Raw genomic sequence first — 18,652 nt, 5'->3', positions numbered from 1 at the left:
ATCTAGATGGAATAAAAATGTTTAAAAAATAATGCTCAATTTGCTTGCAGTCTTTTTGCTCTTCCCCTCCTTTTATTCAAACTACATCCAGCCTTCAAATCCAGCTTTTCCATGCACTCCTTCATTCTTCCTTGGTCTCCTTTTTCTCTGAGCTCTTGTATTAATATAATTTTGTACTTTACTGTGATTTTGGGACTACTTGCTAGTGTTTCATATGTTAGTCTTGTTATCCCAGGTTGTGTATTTTTTAGTAGTAGGGACCATGGTTTCTACTTTTCTGAATCATCTAATGCAATGATATGGTATCAAGAAATGCTTCCTTTTTACAGTATAACCGTAACAATTCCTCAACATTTAGCTTACTAACTCTCAGAGCACTCAGCACATCCTACTTAGAATTGCAGGAACCCACTTTTGTCTGCCACAGCTGACGCTTGTTTTATGGATCCTGCAGGACTATTCAATCATTCAATTAACATTTCTTGAACTCCTACTATATGGTGTTCTTGACAAGGCACCCGCTTTCGCAACACCTTTTGAGATGAATCGTCAAGTTCAGGCGGGGTGAGGCCCAATTCTGCTGCTATTTGGGGAAGGGACAAGTAGGATAGGTTTTGGTGTGGGTCCTATACTTGGGGACCACTTCTTCAATAGGTAGGACATCTAGTCTCCAGCCAAATCCTGGGTGAAAGGCAGATGCTGGAGTATAGCGTATATTCTGGGTACTAAGTAAGGCGATCAACTCGTCTTGGTTTGCCGGGGACTGTCCTCATTTTAAAAAGTCCAGCATCTTAAAAACCCCGTTAGTTCCAGGCAAACCGTAATGACTGGTCACCCAAGCTCTATTCTGACTCCCACAACCCACGGGGTATGGAAGCATCATCCCTCATGGCCCCGAGTACATTTCCCCCTGAGAAGTACACTCTCACGTCTTCCCCTCGGGCGTCAAGACTACAATTCCCAGCATGCAGCGCAGCCCCTTCCGCACTGTCCTCGGCCGTCCTGGCTCTTTCACGCCCGCGTCCCGGTAAGGCGCGGCGCCTGGGAGCCCGTGCGCGCTGACGTTGACGTGCTGACGCCGTATTCTTCGCGCTTCTTCTCGTCCTCTCGGATTGCCAGAGTCCGGCGGCAGGAGAAGGCGGCGAGTGGCAGTGTTTTGCAGCGGTGTAACAGCCGGAGGGAATCTGGAAAGGGGCCGCCACTCCTAGCCCTCTTTCCTCCGAGTTTGCGACTCCCCGGTCCGAGATGGACAAAGTGTGTGCTGTCTTTGGAGGCTCCCGGGGCATTGGCAGGGCAGTAGCCCAGTTAATGGCCCAGAAAGGCTACCGACTGGCCATCGTCGCCAGAAATCTAGACGTGGCCAGAGCCGCCGCCGGTGAACTCGGCGGTAGGTACCGAACTGGAATTGTCCAGTTGTGTGGCTGCTGTCCAAGCGCCGTAAGCCTCCCCGTTTGTAAAACGAGTGGGTGTGGCCTTTATGGCCCTGAGGTTTAGCATTTCAGCTTCCTGCTTGCAGGAGCACTCCGTCCCGAGAAGCCTGCAGCTGGTGCCGAGACCCCTCCTACCGCCCGTCTCCCGCAGCACGCCTCCTGCCACCCTGCTTGCAGCCGAGGGCTGAACTCTGGGGGTGTTCTGAGACTTGGCAGTCTTGTGAGGCCCCATTAATAAGCACCCAGCTCCCTGAGGCTAGTGCTAGCCATGAGGAGCTGCTTTGTTTTGGCGTCTGGAAGGAGAGAGCCACACAACAGTTAACTGTTTATGTAGGGTACGGGCCTCACCCGTGGCATGCAATCCTGGGCGCTCGAGAGGCAGGGCTGGGTGGAAAGGCGTTCAGGCAGGAAAGGTAGGCGTGAAAGGCTCGCTTCAGTTTTCCCGAGGGCTCTTTTGGCGCTTGTTTTCGTAGAGAAACTTTTTAGTACCAGCCAGTTTTGATATAGACCTGGTTTGTTTTACTACAGCCATAAGCACTTAAGTTATTAAATTATTTTGGTGACTCTTTTTTATTCGTTGTGCCAAATTTTTTTTCTTATTGCAAACTCCAATTTTTTTTTGTTTATTCATTATGGATTAGTAATTGTTTTGCATTAAGTCTCTTGATGGTAGGGAGAAATAGGAGGTGTTTGAAAGATACTAAGACACCGCTATTTAGTTGCTAGAATGGACAGTGCATCTCATTTACTATCAGGGAGGCACTGGGAGGAAGAGAGGCCTGCCGATGCATCTGGTGGCTGTAACCTTTAAAATAACATTAGTGATTGGGTCACCACCTTGATGTTTACATGAGTGTGGAGAATGTTAGACTCTCTAAAAGAAAAAAACGCAGAAGTTATAGACCAGGGAGAATTTCAGTGAATACCTGTTGCTGCTCATATTCATTGCCATTGTGTTACTGTTGCCCAAGGGAAAATTCACTACAATTAAAATAGATTATTTGGGCCATTTAATGGCAATTCCGGAGACACAGATTCAGGTAGAAACACAGAATGGGCTTTGAGGAAGGGAAGGAAGGCAAGGGTTTATAAAGGCAAAAAGAGGTAAATTACACCGGTTGTTTTGTAAAATTTGTGATTGGCGGTGCCAACAACTGTTACTTCTTGTCTCCACCTGATTGGTGGCTAAGGCTACCTCTAAGGCAAAAAGTTCTTATCTATGAGAGTAAGCATATTTCTTGAAAGAAGGTCAAGATGATCACAGTGAAGTGCAGTTCAAAGGTTACGTTCCATCCGGGTAGAGACGTGGTGTGTGTGCATAAGCCCCATTTCCTTAATGGCCTCCCAGCTCCATTTTAGAAGCCTTGACATGTGTTCCTCCGTTTTGTTACAACTGTCAACATTACTATGACAGAGGGGTGAAAAAACGGTGGTCTTTATGGGGTCACCCCAAGCCGTTAGTGTTTGCTGGACTAGATTAAAGCCGTTGGTTGAGATTTCCAAGGTTGTTGTGGACCAAATAAGTCAGATGAAAGCCAAGAGTAAGATACAGAGGATGCTTTTGGGCCTTTCATTTCCTTGCATTATGTGTTCCATGAGCGGCTGGTTTTCATCCAGAAAGTGTGACTTCCCGGATGACTTACTGTTTCCAAAGGCTTGAGGGGGTAATTTTAACGGTAACGTATTAGGCAAGGTCAGCCAGAAAATAAGCAGTTGTTTAGTTTTATAAAAACTACATTTTAGACTGTTAAAATGGTGTAGTATTAAATAGAGAATGCTTTCTTTGAAGTGTAATTTTTTTGGTATTTAATCCAAAAAAAGTGGCCATTTTAAAAAAGAGGTAACAGGGCCGGCCCCGTGGCTTAGTGGTTAAGTGTGCGCGCTCCACTGCTGGCGGCCCGGTTCGGATCCCGGACACGCACCGACACACCGCTTCTCCGGCCATGCTGAGGCCGCATCCCACATACAGCAACTAGAAGGATGTGCAGCTATGACATACAACTATCTACTGGGGCTGTGGGGGGAAAAAAAGGAGGAGGATTGGCAATAGATGTTAGCTCAGAGCCAGTCTTCCTCAGCAAAAAGAGGAGGATTAGCATGGATGTTAGCTCAGGGCTGATCTTCCTCGCAAAAAAAAAAAAAAAAAGAGGTTAGCAGTTGTTTTTAGTAAAAAGTTGGTTTTTTTCATGTTTTGTAGTTTTAGCCTTTTTTTTTTACAGCTTTTTGCTTTGTTTCATCTCTTCTAAGAGTCAGGCTTGAATAGTAGTCATTATAATACATGTGCCATAGTGAAAGAAAAGAAACTCTAGAGTTTATGCTCAGGGCCGGGAAACCAATTCAAAAACCTAACAGAATTAGACATAAATTTTAAAAACGGAACATAAAACCCAGAAGGCTCGAATTGAGTAGCATGGGGTCAGTGTCAAAGCTATAAATATTATTAGATAAATCTTAAAAAGCACTATGAACACAGAAAGGCCCTCCTTCCTACTTTTTGTTGATTAAAAAAAAGTTTTAAGATTTACATTCTCCAGCATTGCTTCATTTCTCCTTATACCCCACCCACCCCCATCCTGGTTTTGTTAGACTGACTTCCGTGAGAATAGGAACCCATGACATAATCAACTTTTATCTCTAGGTTCTAGATTAGCACAGGCCTTGCTCATAGTAGATGCTTAACGAATGTGTATGAAATAATTTTTCAATTCAAGTTACAGTTGACGTGTAATTCTACTCTAACTTCGTTGTGTAGGAGATCATTTGGCATTTAGTTGTGATGTTGCCAAAGAACATGAAGTTCAAAATACATTCGAAGAGATGGAGAAAAATTTAGGTCGAGTTAATTTCTTGGTAAATGCAGCAGGAATTAACAGGTTGGTCACAAATTTAAGTACATTTCTAATATGTCTTTTTTCCCCTAATGTCTTTGATTAGTGAGTTAATATATTAACTTGTTTTACTTCTAATTAGAAGAAAAACTGTATTTTAAAAGTTGGTCTGTCAATCCATACATTCTTTTCTTTTATATTGAGATATACAATAAGGGTACAATTTGATCAGTTTTAACATGATACTGTAATCAGCACCTGTATTGAGCTATAGAACTTTTCCAGCATTCCAGAAGGCCTTCTCAGTTTCTTCCCTATTAATACTTCCTTATAGGTAATCACTGTTCTGACTTCTGTCACCATATGTAAGTTTTGTCAGTTCATGAACTTAATGGAATCTGTGTGGGTATTCTTTTCTTTTTTAAGATGAATTTAGGACAGAATATTAAAATAATATATTAATTTTCTTGCTAAACAAGGCTCAGTATGACAATTACTCAGTTCATTCAAGATATTTTCGCTACATTGCACTACTTTTAGCAGTTAGAATTATTTGCCACGCTACCTGAGAGGGGGTAGGAAACTGGCTTCCAAGTGGATCCTTTCTGGTTTATCAGTTATTTTAGTGCGTCTCAAGCCAAGTTTAAAATGGGACTCTCTGGGTGTTCTAGCTCAAGTATGCAGCAGTTCTTATACTCTGCTTTCAGTAAAAATGTTATATATTTCTTGATTTTTTTTTTTGTTCTATCACTTTTTAATCTACATGGTGTGTTTTATTTGTTTTTTGTTTTTGGTAGGGATAGCCTTTTAGTAAGAACAAAAACTGATGATATGATATCTCAGCTTCATACTAACCTCTTGGGTTCCATGCTGACCTGTAAAGCTGCCATGAAAACTATGATTCAACAACAGAGGGGGTCTATTGTTAATGTAGGTGAGTCATCACCTTTGTGAATTTATAATTATCTCATAGTACCATATAAATGTTTAATCGACTAATTTGAAATCTATTCACATGTGAAACTTGGATGAAATGTGTCCTTTTGTTATCGGTGGATAAAGGATTTTATTAACTGATTAATGGGTCAAACAGGAATCACAAATTCACATCCTTCTAGTGATCAAGCAGGTGTTAAATGAGTGACACCACCAAGTATTAGAAAAATGACAGCACAAGCTGTGTGATAAATGACAAGATGCCCAGCTTCAGTGCCCAAAGGCATTATGAAATGGCAGGGGCAGCCACTGCTTAGATCCAGCAGATTTTTGATATGCACAAACGTGGTCCCGGTTTTGCCAGCTATTTTGATTTTTTAGGAGAAATTGGACATTCTGATTTTTATATGAAACCTAATTTTTAAAATACAGGCAAGGAATGGAAAAATTTAGATAGTAGGGGCTAAAAAATGATGTCTATGCAGTTCCATGGTCACTGATAAATTTAGTACAGAGGTTTAAGAGGAAGGTTTTTTTAAGGAATAACTGTCAGTTTTTTAGAATGGATATAAGGAACCCCTAGTCTTCAGTCCATCTGACCCATGGGGCAGATAAACCATGTAGTATGTGGCTGTAGACCTTAAAATGCAAAATGACTTGACGTTTTATTTCTATTTGGTAATTTGAAAACAGTGATATACCATCTGCTTTTTAATTTTGAGTGGTAATACCTTAAAAGGCCACAAAAAGGGAGTGCTGCTCTGTTAAAGTAAGTGACTCTATTCTTTTTAATATAGGAAATGGCTTTCCAAGCCAGAATATATGGTCTTTCTCTTTTGAAAATGAGAAAAGGAAAGAATACTGTGCTAATAAGCATTAGAACATTTTTGACATTTACCCTTAAAAATGTAAGAGATCAGTTTTCTTATAAAAGATTAGTAAATGAGTTGACCTTTGTCTTCTGACACAGCCGGGTAATGATTTTGGGTTCTTGTAAGCTGGTATACTGGCATGGATATATCACCTGATAATGTGGGGTTATTTGTTTAACTCTGAAATATCCTCTTTTTCCATATATTTAAAAAACCCATGTCAGTCCTTTGCATACATGTAAATCTTTTAAAGTCTTTCTAGCAGTAAATAAAAATAGATAATTGAAAATAAATTGAGAATATTATTACAGAAAGGACTACTTTAAACTGCCATAAAGTTCATTGGTATTTCAGAAGTTATCACTTTTTGACCGATAAACAATACTGTATGGTGTGAACCAAAACTTCCTGTTTGGCCTTTCTTCCATGCCTGTGTTTTTCTTTCTTTGGGTCTCTCCACATTTCTCTTTTTCCCAAATACCCCTTTGTCTGTCTATCTGTGTTTCCTCTGTCTGTCTCTTTTCTCTCCTTCCGTGCTTCACAGTTCCTTTCCTTTGTCATAACTGGCATGTATAATAATATATAATATAGATAAATATTTTAATATTAGATTTGATTATAATATAAAAAGTGTTTGGAATGTTTTCTTTTTCTAAAATAAAATTACTTTTTCAAAAATTTTGTGAGGTTCTTGATACATTTTTATATCGTTGACTATAGGTCACTGGTGCAGAAAATTACTTCCCTACTTCTGTTTTACAAGAATTTATTTGCATACAGTTGATATTTGAATTATAAATTATTCTTTCATATTTGTATAAATGAGGGCACCCAAGAATCTTTAGTAGGCAATACAAGTTATATCGCTGAAGGTAACTAAAGTGCAATTTTACAAAAGTTTATAAGCTTTGAGGCTTTGCTAATTTAGATTGACAGTAGTTCACATTTAGTGGGCTTTGTCTTCAGACGAACTATTTTTTAAGATGGAAAAAATCATAAAATTAATTAGCCTTTATATGACTTTTTCTGTGTTTTTTTGTGTGTGTGTGAGGAAGATTAACCCTGAGCTAACATCTGTTGCCAATCCTCCTCTTTTTACTGAGGAAGATTGGAGCTGGGCTAACATCCGTGCCCATCTTCCTCTACTTTATGTGGGATGCCACCACAGGATGGCTTGACAAGCGGGAGGTTGGTTGGTGCCTGGGATCCGAACCTTCAAACCCCGGGCTGCAGAAGCGGAGTGCCCAAACTTAACCGCTATGCCACCGGGCTGTCCCCCATGATTTCTTCTGGTTTTAACTTCTTCCTACTGGAAGCCTTTATAAATACTTCACAATTTTCATCATGTCTGAACCACTCAGAGATGAGAGGGGTTCCTTTCACTTAATGGATGAAATCTCAAGCCCCCATCTGGCATTTGAGGTTTTACATAAGCTTCTTTCAGGTCCTATTTTCTGTATATATCTGGAGCAGACTCAGACTGTAAGTCTTACTACTGAAATGACAATGGTTAGAATTCCTAATTTTAGCAAAGGATAAGGCAAAATGATTTAAACCTTTTTTGTTTACTGTAAATTATCTGAATATTCAAATAACCCCATTAATTGGTTTGAATTTGCTCTCTTTTTTTTTCTAGGAAGCATTACTGGTTTAAAAGGCAATACTGGCCAGTCTGTGTACAGTGCCAGTAAAGGAGGATTAGTTGGATTTTCACGTGCTCTTGCTAAAGAAGTAGCAAGAAAGAAAATTAGAGTGAATGTAGTTGCACCAGGTCAGTGAAAATTTCTTTTTAAACATAATTTATGTACATTTATGGCTTTATACAATAATAGCAAAGATTGTTCTTATGTCTGTAAGTACATTAGCATGATCAGGTACTTCTCAGAGAGTATCAGAAGAGGAACATGGAATGTGCACTGTTACTAAACTTGATTAGCAAAATGCGACAAGGAGTGACTATGTCCCAACAGGATTTATGTGGCCACACCTGGCCGCACTGCCAGGCTGTGCACCACCCTTGAGGAGGCCAAGAGTAATGCCAGGCTGTTTTGTTTGCAGAAACCACATTGCATTTTTTTGCTAAATGATTACTCCCAAACTAAGAACCACAATAATGTTCTTATTTAAAAATCAGTTATAATTTAAGAACTCTTAAGAGCTGAATGTAAGAATTTGAAGTAGGTGGGGTTGGGGTAGGGGGAGAATATTGGTAACATATATCCAGCAGCTGAACAAGTCCAAATTGTATACCTTTGGAGAACTATTTTCAGTGTCCTTCTCTCTTGAGATGTTCCATTGATTTATTGCTCACTGGGATACAACTTTTGCTAATAAATTTCGACTTCGTCAGTTTGTCAAAGCAGAACTTGCCAAGTAATGCATCGATTACCTAAATATATTTCATACATCTATATTACAGAAACAATATATATTTAAAATATCTGAATAGCTCTGTAGTACAGTATGCTTTTAATAACAGTACAAACCAGAGGAAATAAACAAGGCTGCAAAGGTGATATTGTTTGCACGTTTCACAAAGGAATTGTGTACACTAACTGATATGCTAATTACTCCAGAGAGTCGGTATTCATATAGAAAAAGAATTACAGAGGTCATATAATGTTTGTTTTCAAAATAGACCAGATGCCTTTCAGTGGACTTCATTGTACCCCAGAGAGCTACCCAGGATCCATGTTAGAATTTCAACACAAAGAAAAATTTGAAGAAAAAAAAGATACTTAGACTCAGGAGAAAGAAACATCTTTTTAAAAGTCACTCTATGAAGTAGTAAGATTTTGACAGTGATTTTTAGCTGTAGTTGCCTCTTTAAAGAACTAATGGGGGCTCTGAGGCTTGTTGTGTGATGGCACGGAAGGAGGAAAGTGGTAGTGCGTGGTAACAGAAGTGAGAACACATGTACTCTGGCACCAACAAGTTCTATTACATATGCAGGAGGCACTGCTTAGGGGAACTAAGGTTTCTAAAACCAGACGTATTTTGGAGTGGCCAACGATGAAGATGGTTAGAGAAGTGGCTGTTTAATGAATTTTCATTAATGACTTTATAGTAGAAGTGACGGTGGGAAGCTTATGATAGAGTTGCCTTCCTGTAGGAAATCTATCAGGAACACTTGTGTTCTTGTTAAACGTGTAGGAAAAACCAGGCCAACAGAGATGCAGTTCGCCTGTAGGACAAAGTAAGTGTGATTTGGGCTAAGTACACAGAAATCGGACCATTCTCAAGAAGGCAAGAGGAACATTTTTGTGCACCTGTTCCCTTTATTGTGCTGTCTTTGGGCATTCCACATGACTTGAAAATACTGATGGATTAAAGGGGATGCAAAGCCAGTTAACTTGGTCTGTCAGTTATAGGTAATCAGGAAATATTAAAACGTAATGATTGGAATTATAGTTTAGGTTGCCAAAGGCTAAAGAAATTCTCCAATTCTTAGCTTATGCTAAGGCTTTTAAAATAAATTCAGATATACAACTTCTAGCTGGTTTGCTGGTTTTCAAATTAATTGCTCCAATTTTTAAACAAGTTCTATTCCATTTGGTTGCTATCTGCACTCATGAACACAAAGCATTCTACAAATCACTAACGTCCCTCTTTAAAATTTCCTCCTTCAACTTAAATTTCCACAGTCTGCTAAATAATCTTCAGGACACAGAGAAAGAGGGATGAAGTGTGAGTGCTGACATAATCCCTCAAGGCAGGCTACAAAACCAACCTCCACCTAGACCAAAATAAGAGCACAGAATTATGAGGGAAAACTTTTGCTCAAGCTCAACTCAAAAAGGTTAAGTTGCTAAAAACCCCCAGTTTGAGAAAGGAGCATTGTTTTAGATGCAGGTCTGTCTCCCTTTCTGATCTACAACATTACAAGGCCTCCCAGGAGTAACTGAAAACAGTGCAGCATATGGGCATCTATCAGAAGACTTGATGCTGTGTGGTGTGCTTAGATCACAGGATAATAGGAGTGGTTGGATTATCTTTGAAATACATGCATAAAAATATGTTAAGTTCTCCCAAACGTGAAATTCCAAATGTCTGTAACTGTACAGAAATGTTGAGTATGGAAATAATAATTACAATGATTTTAAGATTAGTCAGAAACATTACCAAGTAGTATCCCAAAGTGTACAAACCCTAAGCACGTATAAAATTAGTACTAATCCACTTAGAAGTACAAAATGAAATTATGAATGCTGCCTCAAATATCTGGGATTCCACAAATTTACAAGCAGGCTATATAACAAAGTAGACTCTAGTTTTAAGAAAACATTATGGTACAATATCTATTCCAAAAATAATCTCAAGTCCCAAAAATAATGTCAAAAATCATTTATCTGGGTATTATAACCAGATATTGGAAGCAGAACAGATATCTGTACAAATACTTGTACGGATGTACAAATAACAAAATAAACAAAATAATAGAGAAGACCTGTACAGGCTGGTATTTAATCTATCTTTTTTTCAAAAGAGTTTGACAAGTCCACTAATTCAGCAGCTTGGTAACAAGCTAGTGGTTCTCATGTGAGTTATGTGGCGATGTGAACAGGTCCAAAGCTGTTCAATGGAGGTGCAGAATGGAGAGCTTGGTTCTTTGTGATTCATCAGTTCAGCGGAACACGAGTAGTACAGACAAAAGTTTAACTTATCAAGGACGTGAGACCATCACAGTATTACAAAAGGCATAAACTTTCTTGGACCAAATGGATATTTAAAAAAATAAAAATGGGCTGGCCTGGGGGTGTGGTGGTTAAGTTCGCATGCTCCACTTCAGCAGCCTGGCTTCTTGGGTTCAAATCCTGGGCGCAGACCTACACCACTCATCAAAGCCGTGCTGTGGTGGCAACTCACATACAAAATAGAGGAAGTAGGGCACAGATGTTAGCTCAGGGCCAATATTCCTCAAGCAAAAAGAGGAAGATTGACCACAGTTGTTAGCTCAGGGCCAATCTTCCTCACCAAAAAAAAAAAAAAACCCACACAAATGCAATTCTGTATGTATTTATGTAAATACATAGACACATTTGTCTGTGTGTTTGTCTAAAACTTCTTACTAAAATAACTTGATTATGATTTTTGATTTATAGGGAAGGAAGCCATTAATTAGCCTATTAATTGGTACTCACAGATTGACATCTGGGTAGATTAGTTCTAAAATGATTGCAAAAAGAATCAAGTGCTGAACTGGTGACTAGAGAAGAATTCCTTGTACCTTATATTTTATATAAAATCTTTATTTTTAAATTTTACACTAATTATGGAGTAACTTAAGATGGAAAGGATCTTAGAGATCACTTATTCCAGTCATTTTTACAGTTTAGAAGACTGAGACCTAGGAGACAGAGTAACTTGCTGAAGGTACATAGTTAGTTTATAGCAGAATGGTAAAGCTTTATCTTTTGATTTCCAGATAAGTTAAGCTTAAAAATGATGGCCCCTTAGATTTCCTTTGTATCATTACAAGCTTTAGGCCTTTTTGTCCTTTTGCTAATATGGTCTGTCTAAACTGTCTGGAGTCTTCCAATTTTATAACTTTTTACCTTTACATTATTTGCCTTTTGCCAAGTTACTGGTTGATAAAGTTACCTGGATTAGTTAAGAAGGTAATAAAAAGGTGCTAAAACTCAACTGTACATTATCACTCATTAGCTGGAGTGATAGAAATTTTGGTTATCTATTTACATGACTTTTGAATAAAATGAATGTTTTCCTATACCTCTGCCAGGTAGCTATGGAATCTTTGTCCTAGCTTACTGTAGGTATTTAAGGATTGATTCCCTATATAAGAAAAGACATTTTGTTTTGGTTCATTGGTTGTAAGAAAGAAAGGAGGCTAAAGTAGACCTTTGCCACCTTTCCATTTCAAGTCACTAATGGCTCCAGCTTAGACCCTAGAGCTGGTGTTTTATTTGGCACTGATGTTGAACCAGCAGGGATCAGGGAATTGTCCAAATGTCCTGATAACCCTTTTGCTCTATAATGTGCCTTCTTCCCAGTTCATTGTTCAGTCTCAGAGACTCGCTAAATTCAAGCATTCCAAATCCATGAACATTTGATAAATGACTATGGTTTAGATACATCCATTTTTTGGGGAAAAAAAAAGAAAAGAAGATAATCCAAAAGCTGCACTGTCATCTTGGCACTGTTTTCTGCTTGTGCATGCTTTGTGCAACTTGATTGAATTTAGTGTCAACCTAGTTTAACCATATATAGAATAGATTATTTGTGGTTTGGGACTGTATATATTTACTTCCCTCTCTTTTAGGGATTGGAATAGTATGGGTAATGAAGAGTTAATTCCAGTTCTTGATGATTTAAAAGCTGGATGGTTTCAGTGTAATGCAGGTATTCCTAACTCATAATCACTCATTCAGCAGATTTCCTGGAGTGTCTCCTATATGCAAGGACTGTTCCAGGTTCCAAAATTACAAAAATGAATACAATATTTCTGCCACAAGGAGCTAAGTATAGTGGGAAAGACAGAGATATAAACAAATAATTACAATGCATGTGATGAATGTAAAGTAGAGGTATGTATGTGATGCTATGGAAACGCTGAAGGAGGAATGCTTAATTTTGTTAGTGAATTAGTTGTCAAGGCAACAGGCTCAATAGTGGGAATCCAGTTTGTATACTATGGGAGTTTTTATGAGTGTCATGGAGGTATGTTTGTATAACCTTTCTTAAAGATCTTACTTTCCAGTGCAATTTATACTACAGAAAAAAAACCTGTTGCTAAAATTGTGGCCGTTTAATAGGGAGACCTTTATTATTTTACATTGGCTATAGATATTTAGCAGTTTCATAGTATGAATATGCTTCATTGGTTAGAAGCAAAGTACAAGTTGAAATAGTAGAATTAAATTAATTCTGTGGACTATTTATTAACTTTATTTTAGATAGTAATTTCAGATTCTTCGCCAGATCTTAGAGCTGGCAAACATCAGAATTAACAATTATGTCTCTTGTTATGTCAGTTTTCCTGATCACCTTCAAATGGAGTTTCCAATTAAGGAAAACAGTTAAAAAGCAGACCAGTACAGGAAAAGTAAAGAATAAGGGAAATAATAAATTAGGCTATCATTTGCTGCCTAATATTATTGACTTTTTAAAGATCAATTTGTTGCTAAGTTTTGGTATTACTTTAAATATAGAATAAATTTCTCATCATGGATAAATCTTATTGATTGGAAAATACTGAATATGAGAAACAGAGTATTTGGTAAATCGAAAACTATAATGGGGACATTACTTTTAAAAATATATATTTTTTCAATAGATAATACAAACATATGGTACAAAATTCAAAAGTAAAGAAAGACCTAGAGTGAAAAGTGAGTCTTCTCTAGCCATCCAGTTTCTTTCCTCAAAAGCAACCACTGTTAACTGGTTTCTTCTGTATTTCATATACAAGCCAATAAAGTATATATATATATAATTTTTTTTAAGAAAACACAAATTGTATCCTACTATTTGCAGTGTTCAATACTCTGCTTTATTCATAAAACAATATATCTTGGAGTTGATTCCATATTATTCCATATAGAAATGCTTCACTTTTTTTTTTTTTTTTTTTTTTTTTTTTTTTTTTTTTTTTTTTTTACATTTTTATTGATATTTTAATGGTTTCTAACATTGTGAGATTTTGGGTTGTACATTTTTGTTTGTCCTTCACCCCATATATGACTCCCTTCACCCCTTGTGCCCACCCCCCACCCCCCACCCCCACTTCCCGGGTAACCACAGTCCAGTTTTCTCTGTCCATGTGTTTGTTTATATTCCACATATGAGTGAGATCATACAGTGTTTGTCTTTCTCTTTCTGGCTTATTTCACTTAACATAATACGCTCCAGGCCCATCCATGTTGTTGCAAATGGGACGATTTTGTCTTTTTTTATGGCTGAGTAGTATTCCATTGTATATATATACCACATTTTCTTAATCCAATCGTCAGTCGAGGGACACTTAGGTTGCTTCCACTTCTTGGCTATGGTGAATAATGCTGCAATGAACATAGGGGTGCATAAGCCTCTTTGGATTGTTGATTTCAGGTGCGTTGGATAGATTCCCAGTAGTGGGATGGCTGGATCATAGGGCATCTCTATTTTTAATTCTTTGAGGAATCTCCATACCGTTTTCCATAGAGGCTGCACCAATTTGCATTCCCACCAGCTGTGTATGAGGGTTCCTGTTTCTCCACATCCTCTCCAACATTTGTTGTTTTTTGTCTTGGTGATTATAGCCATTCTAACGGGCGTGAGGTGGTATCTTAGTGTTGTTTTGATTTGCATTTCCCTGATGATTAGTGATGTTGAGCATCTTTTCATGTGCCTATTGGCCATCTGTATATCTTCCTTGGAGAAGTGTCTGTTCATTTCCTCTGCCCATTTTTTGATCGGGTTGTTTGTTTTTTTGTTGTTCAATTGTGTGAGTTCTTTATATATTATGGAGATCAACCCCTTGTCAGATGTATGTTTTGCAAATATTCTCTCCCAGCTGGTTGGTTGTTTGTTCATCTTGATTCTGATTTCATTTGTCTTATAAAAGCTCTTTAGTCTGATAAAGTCCCACTTGTTTATTTTTTCTTTAGTTTCCCTAGTCTGGGTAGGCATGTCATCCGAAAAGATTCCTTTAAACCCAATGTCAAATAGTGTGTTGCCTATATTTTCTTCTATGAGTTTTATAGTTTCAGGTCTCACCTTCAGGTCTTTGATCCATTTTGAGTTAATTTTTGTGTATGGCGATAGCACATGGTCCACTTTCATTCTTTTGCATGTGGATGTCCAGTTTTCCCAACACCATTTATTGAAGAGACTTTCCTTACTCCATTGCATGTCCTTAGCACCTTTGTCGAAAATTAGCTGTCCGTATATGTGTGGTTTTATTTCTGGGCTTTCAATTCTGTTCCATTGATCTGTGTGTCTGTTTTTGTACCAGTACCATGCTGTTTTGATTACTATTGCTTTGTAGTATGTTTTGAAGTCAGGAATTGTGATGCCTCCTGCTTTGTTCTTTTTCTTTAGGATTTCTTTAGCTATTCGGGGTCTTTTGTTGCCCCATATAAATTTTAGTATTCTTTTTTCTATTTCTGTGAAGAATGTCATTGGGATTCTGATTGGGATTGCATTGAATCTGTAGATTGCTTTAGGTAATATAGACATTTTAACTATGTTTATTCTTCCGATCCACGTGCATGGGATATCTTTCCATTTCTTTATGTCATCGTTGATTTCCCTCAATAATGTCTTGTAGTTCTCATTGTATAGGTCCTTCACCTCCTTGGTAAGATTTATTCCTAGGTATTTTATTCTTTTTGATGCAATTGTAAATGGTATTATCTTTTTGAGCTCTCTTTCTGTTAGTTCATTATTAGCATATAGAAATGCAACTGATTTTTGTAGATTGATTTTGTACCCTGCAACTTTGCTGTAGTTGTTGATTGTTTCTAACAGTTTTCCAACAGATTCTTTAGGGTTTTCTATATATACAATCATGTCATCTGCAAATAGTGAGAGTTTCACTTCTTCGTTACCTATTTGGATTCCTTTTATTCCTTTTTCTTGCCTAATTGCTCTGGCCAAAACCTCCAGTACTATGTTGAACAGGAGTGGTGAGAGTGGGCAGCCCTGCCTCGTTCCTGTTCTCAGAGGAATGGCTTTCAGTCTTTCCCCGTTGAGTATGATGTTAGCTGTGGGTTTGTCATATATGGCCTTTATTATGTTGAGGTACTTTCCTTCTATTCCCAATTTATTGAGAGTTTTTATCATAAATGGATGTTGTATCTTGTCAAATGCCTTCTCTGCGTCTATTGAGATGATCATGTGGTTTTTATTCTTTGTTTTGTTGATGTGATGTATCACGTTGATTGATTTGCGGATGTTGAACCATCCCTGCGTCTCTGGTATAAATCCCACTTGATCATGGTGTATGATCTTTTTAATATATTGTTGTATTCGGTTTGCCAATATTTTGTTGAGGATTTTTGCATCAATGTTCATCAGCGATATTGGCCTGTAATTTTCTTTCTTTGTATTGTCTTTGTCTGGTTTCGGTATCAGGGTGATGTTGGCCTCGTAGAATGATTCAGGAAGTGTTCCATCTTCCTCTATTTTTTGGAATAGTTTGAGGAGGATGGGTATTAAATCTTCTTTGAATGTTTGGTAAAATTCACTGGAGAAGCCATCTGGTCCTGGACTTTTATTTTTTGGGAGGTTTTTGATTACTATTTCAATCTCTTTACTTGTGATTGGTCTATTCAGATTCTCCATTTCTTCTTGGTTCAATTTTGGGAGGTTGTATAAGTCTAAGAATTTATCCATTTCTTCTAGATTGTCCGATTTGTTGGCATATAATTTCTCATAGTATTCTCTTATAATCCTCTGTATTTCCATGGTATCCGTTGTAATTTCTCCTCTTTCATTTCTAATTTTATTTACTTGAGCCTTTTCTCTTTTTTTCTTAGTTAGCCTGGCTAAGGGTTTGTCTATTTTGTTTATCTTCTCGAAGAACCAACTCTTTGTTTCATTAATCCTTTCTACTGTTTTTTTGGTCTCAATATCATTTATTTCTGCTCTGATTTTTATTATTTCTCTCCTTCTGCTGGCTTTGGGCTTTGTTTGTTCTTCTTTTTCTAGTTCTGTTAGGTGTAATTTAAGGTTGCCTATTAGGGCTTTTTCTTGTTTGTTAAGGTGGGCTTGTATCGCTATGAGTTTCCCTCTCAGGACCGCTTTTGCTGCATCCCATATGGTTTGATATGGCATGTTATCATTTTCATTTGTTTCCAGATAGTTTTTGATTTCTCCTTTAATTTCATCAATGATCCATTGGTTGTTCAGTAGCATGTTGTTTAATCTCCACATTTTTGTCACTTTCCCAGTTTTTTTTTCCTGGTTCATTTCCAGTTTCATAGCCTTATGGTCTGAAAAGATGCTTGTTATGATTTCAATCCTCTTAAATTTATTGAGGCTTGCTTTGTTTCCCAACATATGGTCTATCCTAGAGAATGTTCCATGCGCGCTTGAGAAGAATGTGTAGTCAGCTGTTTTTGGGTGGAGTGCTCTGTATATGTCTACTAGGTCCATCTCGTCCAGTTTTTCATTTAAGTCTAATATTTCTTTATTAACTTTTTGTCTGGATGATCTATCCATTGCTGTAAGTGGGGTGTTAAGATCCCCTACTATTATTGTGTTGTTGTTGATTTCTCCTTTTAGGTTTGTTAATAGTTGTTTTATGTACATTGGTGCTCCTATGTTGGGTGCATATATATTTATAAGTGATATGTCTTCTTGATGGAGTGTCCCTTTTATCATTATATATTTCCCTTCTTTGTCTTTCTTAACCTGTTTTATCTTGAAGTCTACTTTGTCTGATATGAGTATGGCAACACCTGCTTTCTTTTGTTTGCCATTAGCTTGGAGTATTGTCTTCCATCCTTTCACTCTGAGCCTGTGCTTGTCTTTAGTGCTAAGATGTGTTTCCTGAAGGCAGCATATTGTTGGGTCTTGCTTTTTAATCCATCCTGCCACTCTGTATCTTTTGATTGGAGAGTTCAATCCATTTACATTTAGGGTAATTATTGAAATATGAGGGTTGAATGTTGCTGTTTTGTCACTTATTTTCTGGTTCTTTTGCATTTCCTTTGTTTCTTGTCCCATTTGTTTTGGACTGCCAATTCAGTTTGGTTGTTCTGTCTTATGATTCTTCTAGTTTTCTCTTTGTTTATCATATGTGGTTTTAGTTTGATTATTTGTTTAGTGGTTACCTTGAGGTTTGGGCTAAAAATCTTCTGTATGAGATAGTCCATTATCTGATAGCCTCCTATTTCCTTATACTAAGTCAATTCAGTCACTTTCCTCTTCCCCTTCTAAGTTGCTCTTGTTATACCTTATTCTATCTTGTGTTGTGGCTGTGTGTTTACAGTGATGAGGTTAAATTTATTTTTGGTGAATTTCTTCCTTTGATCTTTGAGTTTAGTATTTAAGTGGTTGCTAACCTATTCCGGTAAAGATCTACTATTTCTCTGATTTTGTCTGCCTACTTTTCTCCTTACTCCAAGCTTTGTGTTCCCTTTCTCTTCTTGTTTTCGGGCCTGAGGGCCTTCTTGAGTATTTCTTGTAGTGGCGGTCTCGTGGCCATGAACTCCCTTAGCTTTTGTTTATCTGGGAGAGTTACTATTTCTCCATCATATTTGAAGGATATTTTTGCTGGATAGAGTATTCTTGGCTGAAAGTTTTTGTCTTTTAGTATTTTGAATATATCATTCCAGTCTCTTCTAGCCTGAAAAGTTTCTGTTGAGAAATCCGCTGAGAGCCTGATGGGAGTTCCTTTGTACGTTATTTTTTGTTTTTGTCTAGCTGCCCTTAATATTGTTTCTTTGTCGTTGACCCTGGCTAGCCTTACCACTAGGTGTCGTGGTGAAGGCCTTTGTCTGTTAATATATATAGGAGTCCTGTTGGCTTCGCTTACTGGTATTTCCTGCTCCTTCCCCAGATTTGGGAAATTTTCAGCTATTATTTCCTTGAATAGGCTCTCTGTTCCTCTTTCCCTCTCCTCTCCCTCAGGAATACCTAT

The 18,652-nt window shown here is 37.7% G+C and overlaps 1 protein-coding gene across 2 annotated transcripts in view; it reads left to right on the top strand.

The window, feature by feature from the left end:
• Positions 1–1,098: 1,098 nt before the first annotated feature.
• Positions 1,099–18,652, top strand: part of CBR4 (carbonyl reductase 4) — a 92,102-nt gene continuing 74,548 nt past the window's right edge. Inside the window, exons 1-4 of one of the 2 annotated variants that reach the window (XM_058550325.1) lie at positions 1,099–1,387; positions 4,183–4,303; positions 5,056–5,192; positions 7,703–7,837. In XM_058550325.1, the coding sequence (XP_058406308.1) occupies positions 1,246–1,387; positions 4,183–4,303; positions 5,056–5,192; positions 7,703–7,837 (535 nt within the window). In that variant the 5' untranslated portion in view covers positions 1,099–1,245. The remainder of the gene's footprint in view (positions 1,388–4,182; positions 4,304–5,055; positions 5,193–7,702; positions 7,838–18,652) is intronic. The other variant, XM_058550324.1, reaches the window with a different exon arrangement.

Source organism: Diceros bicornis, chromosome 11 (assembly GCF_020826845.1).
Source record: "Diceros bicornis minor isolate mBicDic1 chromosome 11, mDicBic1.mat.cur, whole genome shotgun sequence".
Classification (NCBI taxonomy): Eukaryota; Metazoa; Chordata; class Mammalia; order Perissodactyla; family Rhinocerotidae; genus Diceros; species Diceros bicornis.
Note: the sequence above shows the minus strand (reverse complement) of the source record. Positions and strands in the feature narration are given on the sequence as shown.